This window comes from Gekko japonicus, unplaced genomic scaffold, assembly GCF_001447785.1.
Source record: "Gekko japonicus isolate JY-2015 unplaced genomic scaffold, Gekko_japonicus_V1.1 scaffold14, whole genome shotgun sequence".
NCBI lineage: Eukaryota > Metazoa > Chordata > Lepidosauria > Squamata > Gekkonidae > Gekko > Gekko japonicus.
The window spans coordinates 2,234,074-2,257,920 of record NW_015176452.1 but is presented as its reverse complement, the minus strand read 5'-3'; the positions used below and the strand labels follow the sequence as shown (position 1 = coordinate 2,257,920).

Genomic DNA, 23,847 nt, shown 5'->3' with positions numbered 1-23,847 from the left:
TGCAACATACATGGAAAAGCAGTAAAGATGATATAAACGACACAATTTTATGGCAAAGCTGTATCTAACAGTCATAGATGGAAATAAAAATAAAGACAAATGTAACAGTATAGCTGATGTGAATAAAGCTAACATGTATCTTGCTACTAACCAACCAGAGAGACTTTCTGATTGACAGAGGAATTGCCTTTAGAAAAGTCTGGAATAGCTAACATTTAGTGGTTGTTTCTATTTATTTCTCATTTCTGCTTGAAGATGATAAATAAACCTCCACATTTTCCTGAATGAATAAGTAAATACGGGAGGACAGACCAGATCACTGAGATCACTGGCCTTGTCCTATATAAGAATCTTTCTGTACCTAAGGGAGGCCCCTTTCATCCTGATTCATGTTACCAATAAAGGAAATATAATACTAGTTGGGGAGTGGGACAGTGGCAATGATAATCAATAGACCTGTGGCCCAAAGGACATATTTTTATTCCTGCAGAAAATCCATACTCCTCCTGCCCCATTCCCGTTGAAGTTATAAGATTGTGCATGTTCAAAATGCCTGCATTCTTTGCTCTTCCTCTCTCTCTTTGTCAGTCAGGAAAAAGGCAATGGAGTAGGCTTTTCCACTGTCTAGATGGTTGACCGAGCAGTTGGCTCTTTCACTCAAGTCTGGAAATGTGGTATCTTACAATTTGTGAGTCCAGAGCAGTCTTTGGATGTTCCTATACTATTATCTTTTGCATTCCAATATCTGTACCTCTCGTGAGACAACCTCCTTGATCTCAGAAGACCTGCCAAAGTTGGAACATAAAAGTCTAATGGTAGCCTGATGACTGTTGGTCCAAAGTAGTCTTGTATCTCAAAAGATGTGTGTGGATACATAGAGATTCTCTCTTTTACATGTTAAAAATCCAGTGCTTTGTGCACCAGGCCATGCCAGGAAATAACACAGACTCTGGGAAAGGTCTGATTCCTTTCAGGACTCTTCCAAGGATCTCATCTTTGATGTTCGTATTGACTGCAAAGACAGAAATAAAAATAAAAATCACACCCACTCTTAAGCTGCTTTGCAAGAGAAATATTATAGGGGTTCAAAGGCAAGCAGTGCACATCTTAAACTATCTTAGGGCCAAACTAGATGCAATGGTGCCCTTGTGGCCGCCGCCACCATTTGAGGTGATTTAAAATTGCTGCAAGGCCCTGATCAGGATGTGGCAGGCTGAAGTCCTCTTTCCCCCCCTCCCGTGCCTCCCCTCCCATGACTGTTTTGGCACTTAATCTTGGGGGCGGGGGGGGGGAGAGAGTTGTGCTGCAGGCCTGATGATGATCACGCCCTCCTGGCATTTTTAGATAACTTTAAAATGATGGTAGCAACCTTGTGCAGCTCCAACGACACCCACCACAACTAATTTGGCCCTCTAAAAAGAGCCAGTGTGGTGCAGAGTTAAAATGTAGGGCTGGGATCTGGAAGATCAGGTTCAAAGCCGCACTCTGCCATGGAAGCGAAAATGGAGGATAGGAGAATGACATAAGCCACCTTGGGTCCCCATTGGGGAGAAAGGCAGAATATAAATGAAGTCAAATAAATAAATCTTGTTTTCCACCCAGATGTAGCTTCCCTCAAAAAAGCAATAACTGCTTTGTAGGAGAAGGAGGGGACCATTTCTAGAGGAAGCACCTTGCCTCGAGCCACAATAAAATGACTGTTTTGCTTCAGTGTTTCTGCATTCATTTAATTGTGGTTTGTGGCAAGGTGCCTCATATCTATTTGGGCCCTAGTGGTGGAGATAACCAGAGATTAGAATGGCATGGACAAAAAAAATTTGGCCTGAGGACCACACCTGTGTCCCCATGCAGTTTTGAGGACTCCAAGTTGTGAACCATCGCTTCCTGACACTGGCACTGGCTGCCCTGCACCACTACTGTATCTTGCCTGCATTTACATCCAAAGGCTACTATTTGTTGTGGGCAGAGACCCAGATGTGCCCCTATCCCCCACTTCCCCCACTTTTAATGGCTTTTGACAGTACTTGGTTCTCAAACTACTTAGTGTTTTCTCAGGAGCATCAGTCCTTTGGTTAATGCTGCAGTGCATTAGGTGATGCTGCTAACAAAGTACTTCAGAGGTGAGATGAAAAGTTTCTGCAGGCCTGTAATTTGCTCATCTTTGGACCAGACTGCTATATATGCAGAAGATACACTCATGTAAAATGCTGGACATGGGGCGGCTGCCCATGAGCATGGTCTGGACTTGATAGACTTTGATTATGAGTTGTCATTTTCTCAGCTGAGGTCTAGGTTTATTTATTTATTTCACTGGGCTCAGATTTACTTATTTCACTGGGCTCCTTCCTTCCATCCATCCATCCATCCATCGCTGGATTTTGAGTTTTTTCCTTTGTTATTTTTTCTGGTTTTTTAAAAAAGAAATAATAATAATAAAAGATAGTCTGGTCATTTCAGCTGGTTCAAAGTGCCTCAGCCTAATTTGCTGCAAATAACACGAACAACCCCTGTTTTCCTGACTGCCCTGGCTTCTAGTCTGTTTCCTGAGCCCTGGAGCTGCCAGCTCTAGGTTGGGAGATTCCTGGAGATTCGGGGGTGAAGCCTGGGAAGGATGGGGTTTGGGCAGGAGAGGGACCTCAGTGGGATAGAGTCCACCATCTGAAGCAGCCCTTTTCTCCAGGGGAAACTGATCTCTATAGTCTGGAAATCAGTGGTAATTCCAAGAGACCTCAATTTATTTATTTATCACATTTATATCCCCCTCCCTCTCCCCTGAAAGGGACTTGGAGCAGCTAACAGCATATACAATAACCAATAAAAACTATAATCTTTAAAATCTAAAACGGTTAAAAATTAAAATCAATTAAATTAAATTTAAAAAAATAGAATCTATTAAAAATCAAAATCTATCCACTATCAAGCAGAGTAGGATGCAGGGATGGTGAGGACACAGCTGAAGTATGCCAGCGGCCTGGTGGATCACAGTCACCCAAAGGCCGCCTGAAAAAGAGCAGCCTTGCATGCCCTGCGTAACCTATGGAGGTCCCGCAAGGCATGCACCTCTTCAGGCAGCTGGTTCCACAGGATGGGGGCCACTACTGAGAAGGCCCTTGCCCTTGTTGATACAAGGTGGGCAGTTCATGGACCAGGGACCTTCAATAAACTCTGAGATAAAGATTGGAGAAGACAGGAAGGATCATGCCAGGAGAGGCAGTCCTGAAGGTATGAAGGCCCCAGGCTGCTTAGGGCTTTAAAGGTAAGTACCAACACTTTGAATTGGCCCCAGAAACTAATTGGGAGCCAGTGCAGCTACCGTAGGATAGGTATTATATGTGCTGACCAATGTTCCCTCTGAGCTGAGTTAGTGTGAGCTAGCTGGAGGTGCAGCCAGCAATGGCTTGGGATCAATCATTCTGACCTCTCTAAGCCATGAGATCAATGGACAGGATCTCTCTATGGGAACCTGCATGATATGACCTTAGGTTAGCAGGAACCCATGATTGACAGAGTCTTCAGCAGACCAGGCAGCTCCTTTTCCCAGGCCTTCCATGGGAGATTAGACACATTTTTATTCTGGGAAACCTTTGATTCATTTTTGATGACTGTAGCTCCTTTTTATGACCTTTGATGGTTAACCACCTTGGGTGCCCCGAGTGGGTATAAAGGCATACAACATCATTCTGCCTAACACTAAAATGAAACTGAGCAACCTACCGGCACCACCGTTATGCTGACAGTTTCTTCTTCATTTTGGTGTTTTCTGAGGTGTGATAATTCTGAACTCTCACGATAATCTCGGTTTTTGGGGTTCAGCATTTCAAGCACCATTGGGCTCTTGGATGGAAGAGGTGGTTTGCTGTGCCCTACTTCAGACCTTGAGGGTTTGACAGGTTTCTTCACTGGCACCAGAGCATCTACATTGGCATAGGGCTTCTGCTTGATCTGAGTCTTTTCATTCAGGGCAGTCTTTTCCTCTGACTGGGCAGAACAGGTATAAGAACGAAATCGGGGTGCGGGGACTATGAAAGGAGGAGAGGATTGTTGCTTGTTAGAAACTTTGCTGGTGTCCACCTCTTGCAGTTTGGTAAAGCTCTGATCAGGAGTAGATGGGAGTTCTTTTCGTGGAGCCTTGATCACTTCCTGCTCTCTCTTAGACACCAGTTTGTCCTTGGATTTTGTGTAATCGTACAGTGGGTTGTCAATCATCTCTGGTTTGGGGTACATTTCTTCTGGCAGCAATGGTTCTACCACACTTTTCCTTACCTCAGCATATCTGCAATGGTTAAAGGGACAGCAACTAAAGGTGGAGCAAGACCACGTTAAATAAATGGCTGTGATGGAAGCAGATGAGAATACTGATTTTTTTAAAAAATGGGAACAGGTGGCTACATACACAGTGACAACAGCAGTAGCGTTAAAACCAGTTACCTATCATTAAGGTGCTAGAAATAAATAAAATCCCTTGAGCTTGGTTGCTGAGAGCTGGGTATTCTGCATGCCCCACAGCTAAAGCAAGAATAAGAACATAAGAACATAAGAGAAGCCAGTGTTGGATCAGGCCAATGGCCCATCTAGTCCAACACTCTGTCACACAGTGGCCAAAAATACCAGGTGCCATCAGGAGGTCCATCAGTGGGTTGTCATGAGACCCATCCTGGTGCCCATGATTTTCCTGTTTCTAATTAAGCTGCAAGACTAGGCTAGGCCTGCAGGCAGCATCTCTACAGTGGGAACAGGACTGTGGATCACAAAGCCCCACAGAAAAAAGAACAGGGTTTGTCCTTCAAAAGCTGAGTGGCTCAGCCCCAGCCAGAGCAGGAATACAGGACCTGTCCATGCAAGGAAATGTGACTATAACAAAATTGATAAAAGTCTGAGGGGAGGGTTACTAAGGCCTTTTTCCAGGTGCAAGCAAGGGAAGAAGAGTGCCTTGTGGAATAAGCCCATGCCAGGCCAACATAGCTCGAGACCTATGAAGAACTGTAAGCTATTGAGCTAGGGAACCAGTTTACCGAGGTTGCATTAACTCACTTTTTATTTTAACTCTGTTTTGCATCTTCCTGGGTGTCTGAAATCCTTTTCCACTCCTCTCTTCCCACACAAGTAGTTATACACAACCTCTCTCCTTCCTCTGTTTCCCAAATAAAGTTAATATTTTTAAGAGATCCTGTGTCATTCCCAGATCGCTCAGGTGCAAAAGGACTGGGTTCTGGGAGTCTGGGGAAGCAGAGTCTTCCCTGTCTCTGGTTTTCCCTCAAGACCTTCCGCCTTGAACCAACATGACAGTGGTGCAGGGGGCATCTGGTTTAATAGTGTCCGGCTCTGCAGCTGAAAGGCAACTGTAAGTTCTCCCAGCACCTATAACTCAGCGATCATTCCAATTCCAGTCTGTACTGATAAGCAGGTGAAACAGGAGAAGACTACAGATATGAGAAAACTCACAGCTGGTGGTCTTGATTCCTGGATCCTGGATTTCGATGAGTTACAATCTGAGCAGGTGGTCTCGGTGACTGGGGTGATAAGTTGGAAGGCATGGTGGGAGACTCCAGTCCCATCAGAGAAGTGGTGTCTTTGGTTTGTGGGTCATAATTCCAAAGGACAGGCGACTGGTCAGGTGATGGGATCTGTTTAAGCTGGCCGGTTGCGGAGAATTGCTGAGAGGCAGCAGCCATCCGTAAGTAGTTTGGATTGCTGACATCTGTGGCTGTTGCACTGTAGAGGTGAAAGTGGTAATGGGGAGAGAAATCAAGTCAAGTAAAGTCAAGTTTATTAATACGGTCAAGCGACCAGCCACTATAGAACATTTCCAAGGGGAATAATAAAATACACAGTAATACATAAAATCAAATAGATATATAAAAGCATTAAAACGGATACGGAAGCAGCACAATTATCATTAAAACTCACCAAAACAATGCTAATTTGCGGGGGGAGAAATCAGAATCGTACACAGGAAGTGAAAGCAAGCAGTCTGCCACTTTTGCCAACTGATGATTCAGTGGCAAGAGACCACTGCCCTTTCACACAAGATTAGCTAATGGCTCTGCCATAATTTTGAATATGATTATTTATTTATTTATTTATTATTTTTGATTTCTATTCCACCCTCCCCGCATGGCAGGCTCAGGGCGGCTCACAACAGGCTAAAATACAATAGATTAAATACAATAAAAACATAGATGCATCAACATTGCAACGATTTAAAATTCGAACAATAATCAGATTTATATATAAAGTGCTGTAGGTATAGATAGTGGCGGTGTCTCAGAGCAGTTTTAGGTGGTATGGTGTAGGTATGCAGGTACCGCTAGCTGTTCTTACTGTTCTTAGTATGAGGGCCTCGGCTGTTCAGTTGTTAACAGTTCAGATGTTACCGATATGTCAGTGGCAGCTCCTAATCGAAAACCTGGTGGAAGAGCTCCATTTTACAGGCCCTGAGGAACTGTAGAAGGTTCCGCAGGGCCCTGATGTCTTTTGGGAGCTCATTCCACCAGTATGGAGCCGCCACTGAAAAGGCCCTGTCCCTGGTCGAAGCCAGTCTGGCGTCTTTCGGGCCCGGGAGAGTCAGGCGATTTTGTGACCCTGACCTCAGTGCTCTCTGGGGGACATATGGGGAAAGGTGGTCCCTCAGGTAGGCAGCCCCCCAATCATATAGGGCTTTAAAGGTTAATACCAGCACCGGTATGCTATTGGCAGCCAGTGCAATGCCTTCAGCACAGGCCAGATGTGCTCTCGAATTGAGAGGCCCATCAGCAGCCCGGCTGCCACATTTTGCACCAGATGCAGCTTCCGGATTTGGGGCAAGGGCAGCCCCATGTAGAGAGCATTACAGTAGTCTAATCTCGAGGTGACCATAGCGTGGATCACTGTTGCCAGGTCATTTCATTCGAGGAAGGGAACCAACTGCCTGATCAGCCGGAGATGGTAAAAGGCTGCTTTGACAGTGGTTGCTACCTGGGCTTCCATTGTTAAGGCGGCATCCAGGAGCACTCCCAAACTCCTGACCCTCGGCGCTGGCACCAGTGGCGCCCCATTGAAAATTGGTAGTGGGATCCCTATCCCCAATCCACTCTGACTCAGGCACAGGACCTCCGTCTTCATCGGATTCAATTTCAATCGACTCAGTCTAAGCCAGCCTGCCACGTCCTGCAGTGCCCGGTCCAGATCTTCTGGGGTAGAGTTGGACTGGCTGCCCAACAACAGATATAGCTGGGTGTCATTTGCATATTGGTGACACCCTAGTCTATGCCTCCAGGCAATCTGGGCAAGGGGGCGCATGTAGATTTTGAATAACATCGGGGATAGTATTGCCCCTTGAGGGACCCTGCAGATCAGCGAGTGCCTCCAGGCCGTCTGATCCCCTAGCGCCACCCTTTGTCACCGGCCTTGGAGAAAGGAGACAAGCCATTGCAAGGCAAGCCCCTGAATCCCAGTGTCAGTGAGGCGGTGGATCAGTAACTGATGGTCAACCGTGTCGAACGCCGCCAACAGGTCCAACAACAACAACACCGCTGTCCCACCCCAATCCAGATGCCTTCAGAGGTCGTCTGGGAGGCGACCAGTGCCATCTTAATCCCATGGCCTGGGCAAAAGCTGGACTGAAAGGGGTCTAGCATGGAAGTGTCATCCATAAAGCTCTGCAACTGTATCACCACTGCTCTCTCGATTAATTTGCCCAAATAGGGCAAATTTGAAACGGGCCAATAGTTCGCCAATTCGGCCAATCCAAAAATGGTTTTTTCAGGAGAGGGTGGACCATCGCATCTTTGAGTGCCCCTGGGAATAGTCCCTCAATGAGGGACTTGTTGATAATATCCATAAGTGCACCTCGAAACCCCTCACGACCAGCTTTAATTAGCCATGAAGGGGCTGCATGTGGTTGGGCGTACCGTTGAGAGCAGTCTGTCAACTTTCTCTAGGCTGAGTAGACTGAAATAATCCAATATCGGACCAGAAGACGCGCATGGAGTCTCGAGTTCGCTCACTGTTCCAACTGTGGTGGGAAGATCATGGTGGAGCGACAAGACTTTATCTGCAAAATAGCTCGCAAAAGCCTCACAGCTGATATCCAGTTCCCTAGCATTTGGTCTGCCCTGAGGCAGAACTGTTAGCGACCGAATAGTTCTAAACAATTGGGCCGGGTGTGAGCTAGCAGACGCAACTGTGGCCGCGTAAATTCCCTTTTCACAGCTTTGACTTCCATCTCATAGGATCTCATAAACGTCCTATGAGGTGCTCTTGTTGCTTCATCGCAGGCACGCTGCCACTGTCTCTCTAGTCGTCTAAGCCTTCGCTTCATCAGCTGCAGCTCCTGGGTAAAGGCACAGAGGGTGTCGGGGAGCGATCTCGTTGATGGCTGCTGAGAGTCAGCCATGCCAATCCTCAACTAGCTCATTCAGTGAACTGCCAGGGGGCATAGGTTCTCGAAGAGCCATTTGAAGCTGCAAAGGGTCCATTTGGCTCCACGGGCGAGCTAAAATATGCTCGCCACCCAAACAAGGTTGGGGTGGTCTGACCATGGTACTGCCATAGCAGTAATCCGGTCCACTGTAACCCCCGCCACGAAGATCAAATCAAGCGTGTGACTGGCTCTGTGGGTGGGGGGCGTTACATATTGGGAGAGTCCTAGAGCTGCCATGGACGATGCCTGGTCTACCGCCTGCGAAGAGGTTGCATCGTCAGCATGGACGTTGAAGTCACCCAGGACTATCAGTCGGGGGTGCTCCAAAGCCCAGCCCAACATGGCCTTGACCAGGGATGACAGACTGTCAGCCGGTGCGATGGGCAGTCGGTACACTAACCAGACAGCCAAACTCTCCCCGGCTTCCCACACAAAGCCAGCACACTCTATGCCTGTGAGCCACAACAGTGGGAGCGCCGTGAAGGAGTAAGCCTCCCGGATGAACAGAGCCACTCCCCCCCCCCGGCCCTTAGTCCGTGACTGGTGGAGGACCGAGAACCCAGGTGGAGCCATTTGGGAGAGCGCTACAGTCTCCCCATCCCGCACCCAGGTCTCAGTCATGCACACAAGGTGCACATTTTGTTCCAGCAGGAAGTCCCAGAGGACTGAGGTCTTATTATTTATGGACCTGGCATTGCACAGCACCAGTGACGGAGAGGGGTCTGTAATCCTAGCCCCACTGACTGCCACCTTTGGGATGAGGCACAGGCTGGAAGAGGCTGGAAGGCACTAGATGGGCACCGTCAACCATTAGAAAGGGAGAGATAGGACAAACCTAAGTGTGGAAAAACCTGAAGGTAAAAATAATTAGCATTTGTATAGCATGTCCAAATTTCAATGTCCTTCAAAAATGTTATCATAGTATTCTTTGCAATATCCCTGTAGGGTAGACCAGATTTTTAAAATGCCAGTCACAATAACTCATTACAATACTTATATACAGTGTAAAATTGCTTCTCTAACATTCTCTTTAGGTTTAATCTTGTTCCTTTACACCATATATGCTATATATTATTTTGATACATTTTTCCTGAGCAATCACGTTCCATTTCTACATATTTCTAGAGGAAGTAATTTTTTCCCGTTCGCATGAGAAACCAAATGTTATGAATTCAGATCACCAAATTAGGTAGCTTATCCTGTTTCCAAGACTGTTCCACCAGTCTGTGAGTACATTTTTCATTGGTCATTTAAATTTTGTCTGTAACTTTTTGGCAAAAGGGCAATTTTGGTATCACAGGGCCATACTCATATACTAGGCCATACTCATATACTAGGAAACAGAGGGAAAGGAAGACAACTTCCTTCATGAATGTATCCTTTATGTAGAGTTCCTTCCTTGTACCAACAATGTTTTTTAATGGAAGGGATCTTATGCTTAGAAAAGCGCAATAACAACTTGTGCCTCAGGAAACCTGGTTTAAAGTCAAGTGGCCATGGTAATTTAGCCCACTCCTGCCTGCCTGGAAGTTTGCTGTTCTTCTTTCCAGGAAGGAAACTTAAAACAGCTTATTAAGGAAACTCAGGAACAAACAAATAAATAAGACAGGTGGCTATGGATGGCCCAAGACCTTGTGGTACCTCTGGGAGGAAATCCAAATATAATAATTGCAGCTTCTCCGAATATAATAATAAATTACAATATGCCCCCCCTTTAACAGCACTCACTTATCCTCATGTCAGTGTCTATTTATCCCTATTGCATGTCTGCTCTAAATCTGTTAACTATTAATCACCCTAACTCTTCTTGAAGGTGTATGAATATGCCCTCGTGAATTGTTTTATGGGATAAAAATATATCAATAGCCTATACATGGGAAGGAATGGTAGGATGAGTGCATCCAGATAGACCCAGCCTGAAAGAAGTGTTCAGTGGCTACATAGGTGTATGAAGGTGAAATCATGAGGTTACCGTGAGAGATCTTCTTTGCCCTCATCCAGAGACGCTGTTATGGTTCCTCGAGAGCGAGCAAGAGCAGCTGCTTCTCTGGCTACCAGGTGACTAGATCTCCTGTTCGAGGAACAGCTCCTTGAAGTGAAGAGAAGATTAGTAAATTCTATCTATTTGTTTAGAAACTGAAGTGTAGTGGGTTAGACGCATGAAGAAAGCATGGAGACTGATGCAGTGATCAGCATAGCTTTACTCGTACACAACAAAGACAAAGAACAATGGCCGGCAGGCCAACTATATACATAACCAGGGACCCACCCCTGGGTCCCATTGGCGGGGTTGAATCTCCCGCCACAGTCCCATTGGTCCCCCAGTGGAGGGACTAGGATCCTAGTCCCCATTGTTGTCTAGGACTCAAGCTCAGGAGTGTGCGCTGGCCTCTGGTGGCAGTCAGCGGACACAACAGAAACCATTTATTTAGAAACAAGTTTCCCAGATCTTTATTCTCCAGTTCTTTCTACTTCTGACAGATGCACATCTGCCTGAAGGCTAGTCACCACCAGTCAACAATTCAATCTCATGAAATCAGCTGCTTCCCAACATACCTATTTGTGGGCTCCCACTCTTTGCCATGGTCTACACTACACATGCCTCTCACTGTTTTCTGTCCAGCAGACTCATCCCGCTCAATCTTCACAAAATCTGAAGCAAAAATGTACGAGAGAGAGAGAGAGAGGAGAGAGAGAATGCTTTGGATTATGGATTACAGGTTTATCAGTTTATGGTTAGACATTTCTTAAAATGTGTGCTACATCTCCACATTTCAACACTATTTACAAATGATGGTGTAATTGTATGTGATACTCAAGACCTACCACTGCAACACTGCAGTCAGTACACATGGAGCCCCACAGTGGGGCAAGCGGGTCCCCTCATGGCCATTTTTGTTCTGGGGAAATGGTATGAGAGGGATGGCTGAACCCCCCTCCCCCTGCACCACACTTGTGAACCAAATCCAGCCCTGCAGCACTTGGATTGTTTGCTCCCCAATGTTACAGGTGACACGAGTTGGTCCAGGGGTGCCTGAAGCGCAGTACAATGAGGCCTGAACTAGGGCAGGACTGTTCCTCACTTTTCGGGGGGGGGGGGCAGAGCGACCACCTCAGTTAGGAAGGGAAGAGAGACAAAGTGAAACTCAAATTTGCTGCCCATCCTGCTGATCTCTCAGTGACCACAGAAGAAATCTGGCTGGAGTAGCCCAGGCCTGGGTGATAAAGATTGAATATTCAATATAGATAAATAACAGCAGGTCCTTAAGGATGCCCACAATTTTTCTTTTTTAATAGAAAGATAAAGAGGTACGTCCTTATCCAGAATAAATAGAACATAATATTCCTCCTGCAGAAATTATCAATGAATAATATTAACAGTGACAACAGCATTTGTTATTGTTTCATGGAGGAGAGGTCTATCAATGGCTACTAGCAATGGTGACTAAAGGGAACCTCTGAATACCAGCACCAGGAGGCAACATAAGGGGAAGGCCGTGGCCTCTATGCCCTGCCATAGGGCACCAGAAGAAGAAGAAGAAGAGGAGGAGATTGGATTTATACCCCCGCCCTTCACTACCCAAAGGTGTCTCAGAGCAGCTTACAAACCCCTTTCCCTTCCCTCCCCACAACAGACACCCTGTGAGGTAGGTGGGGCTGAGAGAGCTCTTGACAGAAATGGCTCTTTTTCAAGAACAGCTCTTATCAGAACTACGGCTTGCCCAAGGTCATCCAGTCAGGTGCAAGTGGAGGAGTGGAAAATCAAACCCGGTTCTCCCAGATTAGAGTCCACGCACTTAACCACTACACCAAAGAGTGGCTGGCCACTGTGTTAGACAGGATGCTGGACTAAATGAACCACTGGTCTGACCCTGCAGGGCTCTTCTTACGTTCTTATATTTGAATTTTGGAGCCTGCTGTGTACTGAGTACACTCTTCATTGCCCATTTTCAATAGATTTGATTGGGGAAAAAGAGAGAGCTGCCTCCCAGTTTTGTAATACTACAAGTGGAAGTAAATTCTGCTGAAGTCTATATTACTGACAATCAGGTAGAGGGCTCTCTTTCTCTGTTCATATGCCTTGAAGCAGGAAGGGAAAGTTATAATTGGATTCTATGCATGTCTTGTAAGTTTCAAACAGAATCACAGAGGAGAAAAATACTTTCGGAGTACAGAAACCACCATTAAATATTCTTACAGTCTTTTAAAAATACTTATCCTTTTTAGTATCAGAGCCCTTTTTTGTGATCTCCAAAATAGGAAGGCCTGTTTCATGCATTAAATATCATATACAAAAAGATCATCTACGTGTAGGGAAAACACCCCTCTCTCGCTCCTATACATGCATCTCATTATGTGGTTTTTCAGCTATGTATGCAATAATTAAACAGACCTGCTACTCTTCGTACATTATCTTGATGGACATAGGCATCATCTCCTGCATGAAGATGATCTCTGAGCAGAGCAAATATAATGTGTGGATAAACAGGGGCCTTCTGTTTGAAGAATGAATGAGGAACAGGGTTTTATTTCAACATATGATTTGGCAGACTAGAGCCCCACTTGGTCGAATCACCATGAAAGCATATGCTGGAGTAAATTCTGGTTAGACATTACGACGCCACTAGACTCCCATTTATTTTTGCTGCAACCACCTAACACAGCCACACCTCTGGATCTTATAGTGTATAAAATTTCCCTCACTTTATAGATGGGGGCTTCAGGGCTGCAATGATTACCAGCTGCCCACAATGATTTCTATACTGAGCACCCCTTTCATTCAGCTATATTCTCTCTCTGTTACTGCATCTGAGGGCAACAGACACACTCATGCATCCCCACCCCCTCTCGTTCCTGTTCTGGCTCAGGAGAGGTGAGGCTGGGGTGCATGGCTGCTTCTTGACCTAGGCATAGCTGCTTTGCCTTCTCCTGAGTTTCTGAGGTATGTGCTGGAAAAGACTAAATAGATAGACAGGCCACCTTAGTTTCTAGGCAAACACAGAAGGCTGCTGGGAGCCACCCAGTGGCTACTGTGTCCAGCTTCTCTGTGTCCTTTCTCCAGCTTCTCTAAAAACCATGTTTTTTAATAAGTTGGGTCTGGGTTCCCTGGGCCTGACTCACTTTCACCACAGTCACACAGCAGCTGCAAGGAATGTTGCATTTAAAACCCGCAGGAGCCAATTTGACTCAGAACTGTGGCATGGGAGGAGGAGGAAGAAGAAGAAGAAGAAGAAGAAGAAGAAGAAGAAGAAGAAGAAGAAGAAGAAGAAGAAGAGAGGAGGAGGGGGAGGGGGAGGAGGAGGAGGAGGAGGAGGAGGAGGAGGAGATTGGATTTATACCCCGCCCTTCACTTGGAGTCTCAGAGCGGCTTACAAACTACTTTCCCTTCCCCTCCCCACAACGAACACCCTGTGAGGTGGGTGGGGCTGAGAGAACTCTGACACAAACTGCTCTTTCAGGACCAGCTGTGCCAGAGCTTGTGACTGACCCAAGAGGAAGGAGCTCCCAGTCCCCCATGCTGTTTCTATAAACTGAAACAGCTCCAGGGGAGTGATCTGCATAACTTTGGAGCTGTGTGTGCTCAGAACACTCCAAGTGCAACTCCAAAGTTATGCAAATAACTCCTCACTGAGGCTACTTCTGCTCAGGAAAAAGGTGTGGCGTGGAGGGCAGGAGCCCCTCTGAGTCCATCCCCTGCACCACTGCCCTGAGTCAAATTGGCTCCTGCAAAATTTAAAAGCAGCGTTCCTTGTAGTCACTGTGTGACTGAGATGAAAGTGGGTTGGGTCCAGGGGACTCATGCCCAACTTGTGACAAAATGTATCATGTAGTTTGACCCTGAGACAACTGGGCTTTTCCACACTGGGTTTTTGATACAGCTTGGCTCCTTAACTTGAAGAAAAACTGGGAGGGACTGGCAAAAGACATTGTCTTTAGGGGAGTAGAAAACCCAATGCAGTTAAGAAGCCACGCGGCATCAAAACCCAGTGTGGAAAAGCCCAAATGCACAACACTGATGTGGCACCTCTGAACAGTGACTACAACTAAGCCCTAGGAAGCCAAGATCTTGCTTCTGGAGACTACATTCTTCTCCTGAGCTGTTCAGTCCTACAAAATCAGCCCTGGTTCAACATGGCAACCCACACAATTTACTGACAAGTTCCAGATGTGACACTGAGGCTGAGGGATATTAACATGGAGAACAGCCAGACCTCCCAGCATTCTGCATACCTTCCCCTCAGCCCCACATTCCTTGCTTGCACCACCCCATTTTCAAGGAGGTGCCAGCATTCACCTCTTCCATTTCCTGTTGACAACTTGCTCCCTCTGCCAGTTTACTTTGGGATGGGGGGGGCATACCCTGAGGATGATGCTCTGGGTGAACAACAAACACAAGTACTTTGCTTAGGATCATACAAGGACTCTGTGATAGAAATGATGAGGCCAGTTTTTCAAACTGGCACTCATAGCACTCTCCTGCATCATCACTTTTGGCTGGATCTCCTCCAGAATGCTGCTAGGAAAACAAAACAAGCTCTTTTTCATGCATCATACTCAACCTTTCCTGACCAAGAAGTAGATTGTGTTAGAGCCATTGCCTTACCATAGAGTTTCTCTCTCTGTTTGCCTTGGGAAGTTTGTAGCTTGAATTCTCCTTGGAAGATTCCTGTCTTCTCCCCATGATGTGTTAGCATAGTTTCGATACGGACTGGGGATTCTGTAGCTCCGCTCCGAAGGGCAATACAGCCTTCTCCTAGGAAACAAGGAGGAAATGGATTCCGATAAACTAGCAGCTGGCAGCACATTGGTCTCATCTCTCTAAGCAAACAGGACTAAGGCACCCTGAAAAAGGACAGGAAGCAATTGTCAATTTCAACTTTTGTGTCTTTCTGAATAATTTCCCTGCTTGTAGGTTTCCAAGAAGCATCTGGCCGATGGACATTTGTTCTGATCCAGTAGGATCAATGACTGTTGCACAAGACAGCTTCCAGGGGGGATTGCACCTGCTGGGACTACGGTGTAGTGGACCTGTTGAAAACGTGACAGTGGATTTCTCTGTAGCCCATAGATGAAGAAGTATTTACAAGTCTAAACAAACTATAGAGAAGGATACCAATCCCTACAAAATGCATTTACATTAAGCAGCTTGGATTGGGGGGGGGGAGTGGGTAGATAAACATACAAGGAAAAGCACCTAGTACAAAAAGTCATAGCCCCTCATGAGTACATAAAGTCACCTCTTACAACACGTGCTGAAATGCATTTTTATAGCAAAAAGAGAGCACCATAGCTGTCACTCAAGCTTTCTGCTGTCATTCTCCCCCACGCTGTCAGTGATTTAACTGCAAGTAGAAGTTGACTCATGCACAAGCCTCTGGGATAAGGGCTCACCGTACGATTCATCGCTATCTGATGACTTAATGCTGATCAGAATGTGTTGGTCCAGTAGGTACTCTGGGTCTGAAATAATTGGAGTCAGCTGCAAGGAAAAGCCCAAAGAGTTCAGTAAAATTAGTAAAAGTAGAGAAGCAGTACCTTTTCCTTGCAAATGTAAGGTAGGATAGTAAGTTTACATAGGAGAAAGGCCTACTGTATTCCAGTAATTTACTCCTGAGAAAGTATGTACAATTTTAGCCTAAGGGCCCTTTCGAAGCTGAATTCTGATATAATTTTTGTTTAATGACTTGTACTCAGCGTTACGTGCACCTTGGTGTTTAGTCATGCCGGCCACATGACCACGGAAACGTCTTCGGACAGCGCTGGCTCTTCGGCTTTGAAACGGAGATGAGCACTGCAACCCTAGAGTCAGGTTCGACTGGCTTTCGAGCAAGGGAGTATTGACAGAAGTATTGACAGAACAACTGAAACCTGGTCTTGCCATTGGCAGGGAACTGCAGTCAGATCTGTACTTGTTGGATATACATTTTCACATTATATTTTTAGGTGTGCAGATAAATCAAGTGTATGACTAAAAACATGATGTGTAAAGTGGCCCTCAGTCAAAGGTAAGATGAAAATCCAGGATCCGAGCAAGCATATTTTTGTCTGCCTTTACTAGGGGTACAATTCTTTTCGACATGAATGATTTCAAATGAATTTGAACTGCACTTCTATGAGCAAAAACTAATGAACATCAAAAGCAGTTCGTGGGTGATTTGCGGTGGTGGTAGCAGCAGCCACAACAGATAAGTAGTATTGTTACTGTAGTATTTCATTATATTATTGCCGTTCTCCCCCCCCTTTCATTCAGCTGTTGCATAAACACAAACAGCACAGGTAGTCATGGCTTTTTCTAGAGCAGTGTACTTTAGGTGGCAATTATAATGGGAACTTAAGGAGATCCTGCAGGTTACACAAAGAACCGATCTTAGCCAATTTCTTGGGAACACAACAGGTTTTATTTACATCTATACAATTTAGGCCTAGACATAGGGATGCCAGCCTCCAGGTGGGACCTGGGGATCCCCTGGATTTACAGCTCATCTCCAGACCACAGAGTTTATTTTCCCTGAAGAAAGTGGATGCTTTGGAGAGTGGATTTACCCCACTGTGGCACTGTACCCTGCTGAGGTCCCTGTCCTCCTGTTACCATGTGTGCTTTAAATGTATTATCTATTCTTTATGCTGATGCTATATTGTCTGTAAAATGTCTTTGCATTTGTGTTTGTGGAATATGGGAATTGCTGTGTCTTGGATTTGCTTGCTATGCCATCCTGTTTGCACCTGGAAGCTGCTGTGCACAAGGCTTGTGCTGCCTATGCTAATGGACACGTGCATACCCAAAACCCTCCCGACATGCTTGAGGACAAAGAAGACCATCGCCATTATGCTCAGTCTTTGGAGACTTGGAAAAACAACAGGTCTCTCGCCATTACAGATCTGCTGGAATAACACATAACCCCACATATCTGGTTTGGAATCACAAAAGGGAGCGCATCCGTTATTGCCTTCCTGGACCAGGCACCATCTGCAAGTCAAAGGTTGCCATGGGAATACAACTTTGACACCTTGCCACATGGCTCTCCATTGAAGTTAGGCTTAGAATTTGAATATCGCCCCACTCCCCTCTAGGTACCGCGTCACAACCCGTCAACCTATAGGTATAGAAAAGGGGATGGATTTCAGGTGTAGATTGGCCTTATGCCAACCCCCAAAACTAGGTTTTAAAAAGAGAAACACAGCCTTTGTTTCTCTGTTAGGTTAACCCATCCTTCCTATATACCTTCACCTTTGCAACTTAAGTCTACTGCAGGTGATCCTTAAGAGTTCTCTGGAGTCGCGACCGGAGAACCCGCACGTGTTTGGCTGGACCATTCTGTGTGTTTTTAGAATCCCTAAAGTAGTACTTTGTTGTTCCCGTTTATTCTACTGAGGAGAGTTCTTCTCAACTGGAACTCAGATAAGTATAAGCGTTATCCTTCTGTGTTCTCCCTCATTGTTTGTTGAAGTCATTATTTTCTTTACTGATTGCTTTCGTATCTACTGTGAACTAAAGAAACTTGAGTGAATCTGTGAATGTATCTGTTTTTCGTGTGTTTGATAAATACTTAGTAAAGACAACAATTACTCATTAAACCTAATGTGTTGTCTCAATTCCTGGGAAATAGGAGCGTTTGTTCTGAAATCTGCCCTCTGGATACACGGGTAAATTACTCACGCACGCCCACTGCCATACATAAGACAGAGTTGGGCCTTCGGAACCATCCTTAGAAGGAGTTCCGGTATCACTCCCCAGACTCCATCCCCAAATCCCCAGGAATTTCCCAACCTGTATCTGGTAACTCGACCCAGGGGGACCTGGCAAACCTTAGCCTAGAGGCCCTAACGTCAATTACTCCAGAAACAACAGCCACAACACAGCTTCTTTTTCCCAGACCCCACCAGGAGGCAAATGACCTCTCCTCAAAACATTAACTCTTTCTTAACTGTATCATTCTTTGTAACTCTGTACAACAGAATGAACACAGTTTAATTGATGGGGGTAAAACTGAGGGACAAGCTTATTTATTTTTAAGCTATGTTGGCTCTCCTGTATTACTGTAATAAGATATGAAAACAATTTAAATATAGGTTTTGTTTCAAGTAATTATTAATCATTTTGTTTGCTCCACTAATACATTTTCTAATAATCAGTAATAACTTACTACACAGAAGAAGAAGAAGAAGAAGAGAAGAAGAGAAGAAGAGAAGAAGAGATTGGATTTATACCCCACTCTTCACTACCCAAAGGAGTCTCAGAGCGGCTTACAAACTCCTTTCCCTTCCACCCCCCACAAAAGACACCCTGTGAGGTAGGGGGGCCGAGAGAGCTCTGACGGAAACTGCTCTTTTTCAAGAACAGCTCTTATCAGAGCTACGGCTTGCCCAAGGTCATCCAGCCAGGTGCAAGTGGAGAAGTGGGGAATCAAACCCGGTTCTCCCAGATAACAGTCTGCACACTTTACCAAACTGACTCTACATTTTCTACTTCATTTTTATTCCACCCTTCTTCTAGCAAACTCAGGGCAGCATACATAGGATTCCCTCCCACTAGTTTCTTCTTATAACAACCTTGTGGAGCAGGCTTGTCGGAGTGATACGAAGTTTCATGGTAGAAAGGAGATCTGAGCCTGAGTGAATCTGGTCAAAATGATATGTTCTCACAGTTCCTTCAGTATCCTCAAAAATAATAACATTTAGTATTTAAAATGCTTTAGCGTGTTCAACGTGTTTCCTACGTATTACTTAAATGAACCTTAAAACAATCCTGTAAGGTAAGTCAGTTTTTGTACAGGGGCTTCCTCTTTCCCATCTCACCTTCTTAGCTGTTACACAACACTAGCTGTCAGGCATATATGCTGAAGATTTTGTAATAAGCACAACATTGATTTGCTGATTAAAAGCCAGGTGATTCATTATATCAAAAACCTCCAACTGACACAAAGTACTTTTTTTACTGCTTCGTCATCCACTCCATTTTCCATTCCATGCACTAACATTTTCATTGATAAGTATCCATAATAGCACTACTGGTCATCAGAAGCCCATAACCAAGATTTGGATGGTAATTTCAAATTCATACTAATCTCTGCAACTCTTGACTATGTACACTTATCCTCACTCCCCTTTCTGCTTTCTAGTATTCTTTCCACTTGTCTTTCTGGCCTTCTCCTGTTCAAGTCTTTCTTCTGGATGATTCCTCCTTTGAATCTTAGTTTCCAAATCCTTGATTCTTCCGGTTCTACTTTCCAGGTACCATTTATCTGTTCAGTAGTCAATGGCAGCCAGAGATTCTTAAGAGCAGAACAGCATAGTCAATGGCAATCTCTAACCCTTAGCATCAGAGCACATGAGCTAATGGGTTAGAATTTTTTGCAGTGCCAGCCTAAGTAGAGATACACCCTTCTAAGCCCATTGACTTCAATGGACATAGGGCTGGATCCTATAACTCCCTTCAGCTTATTTGAATCTTGTGACTCCCTTCTATCAAGTCTTCCTCCAACAATTAGAGAGACTTACTTCAACAAATAAAATACTCTTATCCATCAGAGAAAGCCTTTCTCCCTCAAAAGAAGTCATTCTCCATTGGTGAAAGTCTTTCTGCCTTGAAGGAAGACTCCAGACTATAGTGTAGAATCCAGTCCTAGATGACTAAACATGTAAAAAAAAAAAAAAAGACTGGCATACAAGACGCTAAATATATTCAAACATTATATCAGTTATATTCTTGAGCAGGCACCCTTTGAGATCAATAATATAACTGATATAATGTTTAAATATATTTAGCGTCTTGTATGCCAGTCTGTTTTTGAAGGAAGACTCAGCAGAAGGGATATAACCCTTAGAAGAGCTTAGGATGGCAATATATGTAGAAGTATAGCTCTGAATGGATGTGAAGGTTGGATTGCAGGTGAGATAAAAGAACAGCTGAAGAACTGAGGAGACTTTAGACAGGTGTATCCATCAGAGACCGCCAACATCATCCTGTTAAGTAGAAGGACAGCCAGCCAGTAGGTCTTGTTCCTTCTCATGCTTGTTGTCTGGAATGTAACTCACCATATAAAGCCAACTGAGAGGCTACTACAGCAATACTTAGTTTAAAATCCCTTTAAGGACACCAGCTGGAGAGTCATTTCAACATGTTCTTCCAAGCTTTTTAATTACCCATATGCTCATGTACTATAAGGATGTGGAGGTCTTTCAGCAGAACTTTGACAGGGCATTCAATAAACTATCTACAAGGACAAGCATCTCCCAAAATAAGGACCCTGTGATCTTTTGATTTACACTGTGGGTTGTTTCCCCTCAAAATAACACTCATGTTGTGGGTAAACTGCTTTCTCACAGCAAACAAACCACAAATTGTTGTTGCTTGAAAATTTTGATTTTTTTACCCACAGCCTACAAAAGCACTCCCCTGCTGTTGTGATAACTGCAGAGATATGTAGATATGGGAATGTCATAAGCACCTTTTGACAATGTCTGTAACTAGTGACGTAATTCCTCCTCCGTATGTGCTTGTGTGTTTATTGTGCATCTTTACAAAGCCTTTAATAAAGACTCCCCATGCCATTCCTTAGGTACAGAGTACTTTCCTACTGCAGCACTCAAACAGAGGGAGTGTGTTTGTGTAGCAGCTTAAACTTTTTAAAATTGCCAACACCCAGAAAAGCTACATTTTATGGACCTTTCTATTCTTTATGAATAGATTTTTAAAGCATTATGTACCTACTTCTCTGTTGCTGTGGTGTCTCTCTCCAGTAAAAGAAGAACCTTGTCAGTTTCACTTCCCTGCTGTTCTATAGCAGGGAAGTGAAATCGACATGGACAAAAATGTTCAAGAAATAATTCCCCCCAACTAAATCCTGTCTCCCAGGGATAGGATATCAAACTAACAGAGACTCCTGTACAGATCATGCAAATTAAAATTAATTTTAGTTGGAGGCATGTTTACTCCAATCTTATGGATGAGTCCTAATTTAGCTTTTATACACAGTTCTGGAAATCTGTACTCAGTTTACAAATAATTGCTTTCCCCCTTTTTTAGATTTGTAATTCTAGATATGTAAACTGGTGTGCTATATCATCATAATTTTAATAGAATTTTTAAAAATACAGATTTGCTGCACAGCAAAGTTACAGATAGGATTTTGTTAAAATAAGTAAAAAAATATACTCTCAGCTACCTTAGGAAGGCCTACAAACTTTACCACCAGTTCTCCTTCATTTCCTTCCTCATTTTCTCCCTCCTGGCTCTTCACGAAGCCTGCAAGAGTGTTAGAGAAGAAAATAATTTGCCAGCTGAGAAATGCATTTATAAAAAGTAAACAAACAAAAAAGCTTGCAGTCAAGGAAGGTTGCTAATTATTCCTTGTTCTGGACAACAGAATGGAAAGCACCTGAGAATTTAAAGGATATGACCCTGAGTAAACATAGTACCTTTGCTAATGGCCTTTCTGGGCCATCTTTTTTTTATTATTTCATCCCAAATTAGAACAGCATTAGGAAGCTCTGTGCATTCATGGACAAGGGGATAAGGAGAACATGACAGCTTTTCCTACACCACTCAAGATAGCACATTTTCTGAAATTCTAATTTAAGATTTTAACACATGGTTTCCATAGAAATGTATGCAAATCTATATATAGTCCCCACCAAAAAATGTTTTTTGGGGCTGGGTTAATCGAACTCAGCGGGATGAAAAAAATGGGAAGAATACAGTAGAATCATGTTACTTCTCTTTCAGGTCTGGCCCCGTGACAGGAGGACAGCACAATCAGTACACTTTGGGCATGTCTTTCATGTCATAGACACATCTCAAACCCAGAAATTCAGGAATATTATTTACAGCACCAATATACAGTCTTGTTCCAGAACTGCCCTAAGACAATGACCAGATTCTTCCAATGGTATTGATTCCTGGTCTTCCAAGACCTTAGTTTGACTGACTCCAGTTCACAATTCAATTAACCTGTGCTGCTCAAGATTTTAAGATGTTCAGCACAAAGGGGGAAGAAAAAGGAAGGTATGGGCTGACCCTGTGAGTACATGGCTACTCTTTTTCCCCTGAGTTTCCATGTGATCATGGTGAAAGGGGAATGTTAAAGGTTTTTCATAATAATAATGAATTGATTTTCTAGGCCACTAGAAACCTCCTTAATTGGGGTGGAATTGTCTTGTGCAAAATCATGGGTTATGCATTATGGACACAAACAAAAGAGATCAGGCCATCTGGGAGATCTTTGTGGGAACTGGACATGAGCTGCTGTAACAGAAAATATAAGGTGTGGCGCTATGCTGGTGTTATGGGCTGACCTAGGATGTCCCAACTAGCATGGCAGAACAGCGCAGTCCTAAAGAGAATTATAGTATGATTTCCCACAAGTGCCCTGAGCCGCCCTGAGCCTACGGGGAGGGCGGGATAAAAATCTAAATAATAAATAAAATAAATAAATAAAAGCGCTGCTCCGCGCTCACTCTTCTCTTTGCCCCTATGGTATGTGTCAATTTCACACAAGCTGCTGTGCGGCTGCATTTTGCCCCGCAGCTTCGCACGATTTCCCCTGCGTCTACACAATCCTGTTTTTTTAAAAAAAAATCACCCATACGCTTCTAAATCCATTGAAGTCAATCAGCTTAGAAGGGTGTAACACTGTTTAGGATTGCATTGTAACTCTGCCAGCTGCGTATAGCCTATCTTACTAGATACTGTGTCTTGCTTTAATGCAGTACAGAGGAAGGGGCAGGGCTGGAGATGACTCCCCAGTGGGATGCATTATCCTTAAGCCTTTATGTCATCATGGAGCATGGTATGTGCATACCTATGTTCAAATATCTAAGCACAACCTTTTAAAATATATTTATGACATTTTTACCCTAAATTTTCTTCTAAGAAACCAGGAAATTATGCAGGGCATCCTCTGTTTTTAGCCCCACAATAATTCTGTGTTGTACAGATAGAGAATTAGCCAAAGCCTCCCAGAGTGGCAAGGTCTGTGGCTACTTTTAGCTCCCCGCCTGACACGCTTGCCTATACAAGTCCACAGATACATTTTTGTTACTTCCAAATGCAGTATTATAGGTGTACACTTAGAATATTCCTTAAAGATAATGATAAGTGAAGTGAACACATCACATCAAGCTGTCTTATACGGAATCATACCCTTGGTCCATCAAAGTCAGTATTGTCTACTCAGACCAGCAGTGCCTCTCCAGGGTCTCAGGCTGAGGTCTTTCACATCACCTCCTAACCTGATCCTTTTAACTGGAGATGCTGGGGATTGAACCTGGGACCTCCTACATGCCAAGCAGATGCTCTGCCACTGAACCACAGCCTCTCTCCTGGTGATTTTAACACAGTATTTATTTGAATAACAACTGAGCCCTTAGATCTGACACTGAAAAATCATTCAGTAAAATGCTTGTAAATATAGAAGGGCTTTCTGTCATATGTCAAGTAAACACCA

The 23,847-nt window shown here is 44.3% G+C and overlaps 1 protein-coding gene across 1 annotated transcript in view; it reads right to left on the bottom strand.

The window, feature by feature from the left end:
* Positions 1–297: 297 nt before the first annotated feature.
* Positions 298–23,847, bottom strand: part of INPP5D (inositol polyphosphate-5-phosphatase D) — a 106,238-nt gene continuing 82,688 nt past the window's right edge. Inside the window, exons 21-28 of the mRNA XM_015426822.1 lie at positions 21,568–21,647; positions 15,794–15,881; positions 15,006–15,155; positions 10,958–11,054; positions 10,374–10,490; positions 5,443–5,712; positions 3,715–4,273; positions 298–1,012 (exon numbers count right to left, since the gene is read on the bottom strand). Coding sequence (XP_015282308.1) covers positions 971–1,012; positions 3,715–4,273; positions 5,443–5,712; positions 10,374–10,490; positions 10,958–11,054; positions 15,006–15,155; positions 15,794–15,881; positions 21,568–21,647 — 1,403 coding nt within the window. The 3' untranslated portion in view covers positions 298–970. The remainder of the gene's footprint in view (positions 1,013–3,714; positions 4,274–5,442; positions 5,713–10,373; positions 10,491–10,957; positions 11,055–15,005; positions 15,156–15,793; positions 15,882–21,567; positions 21,648–23,847) is intronic.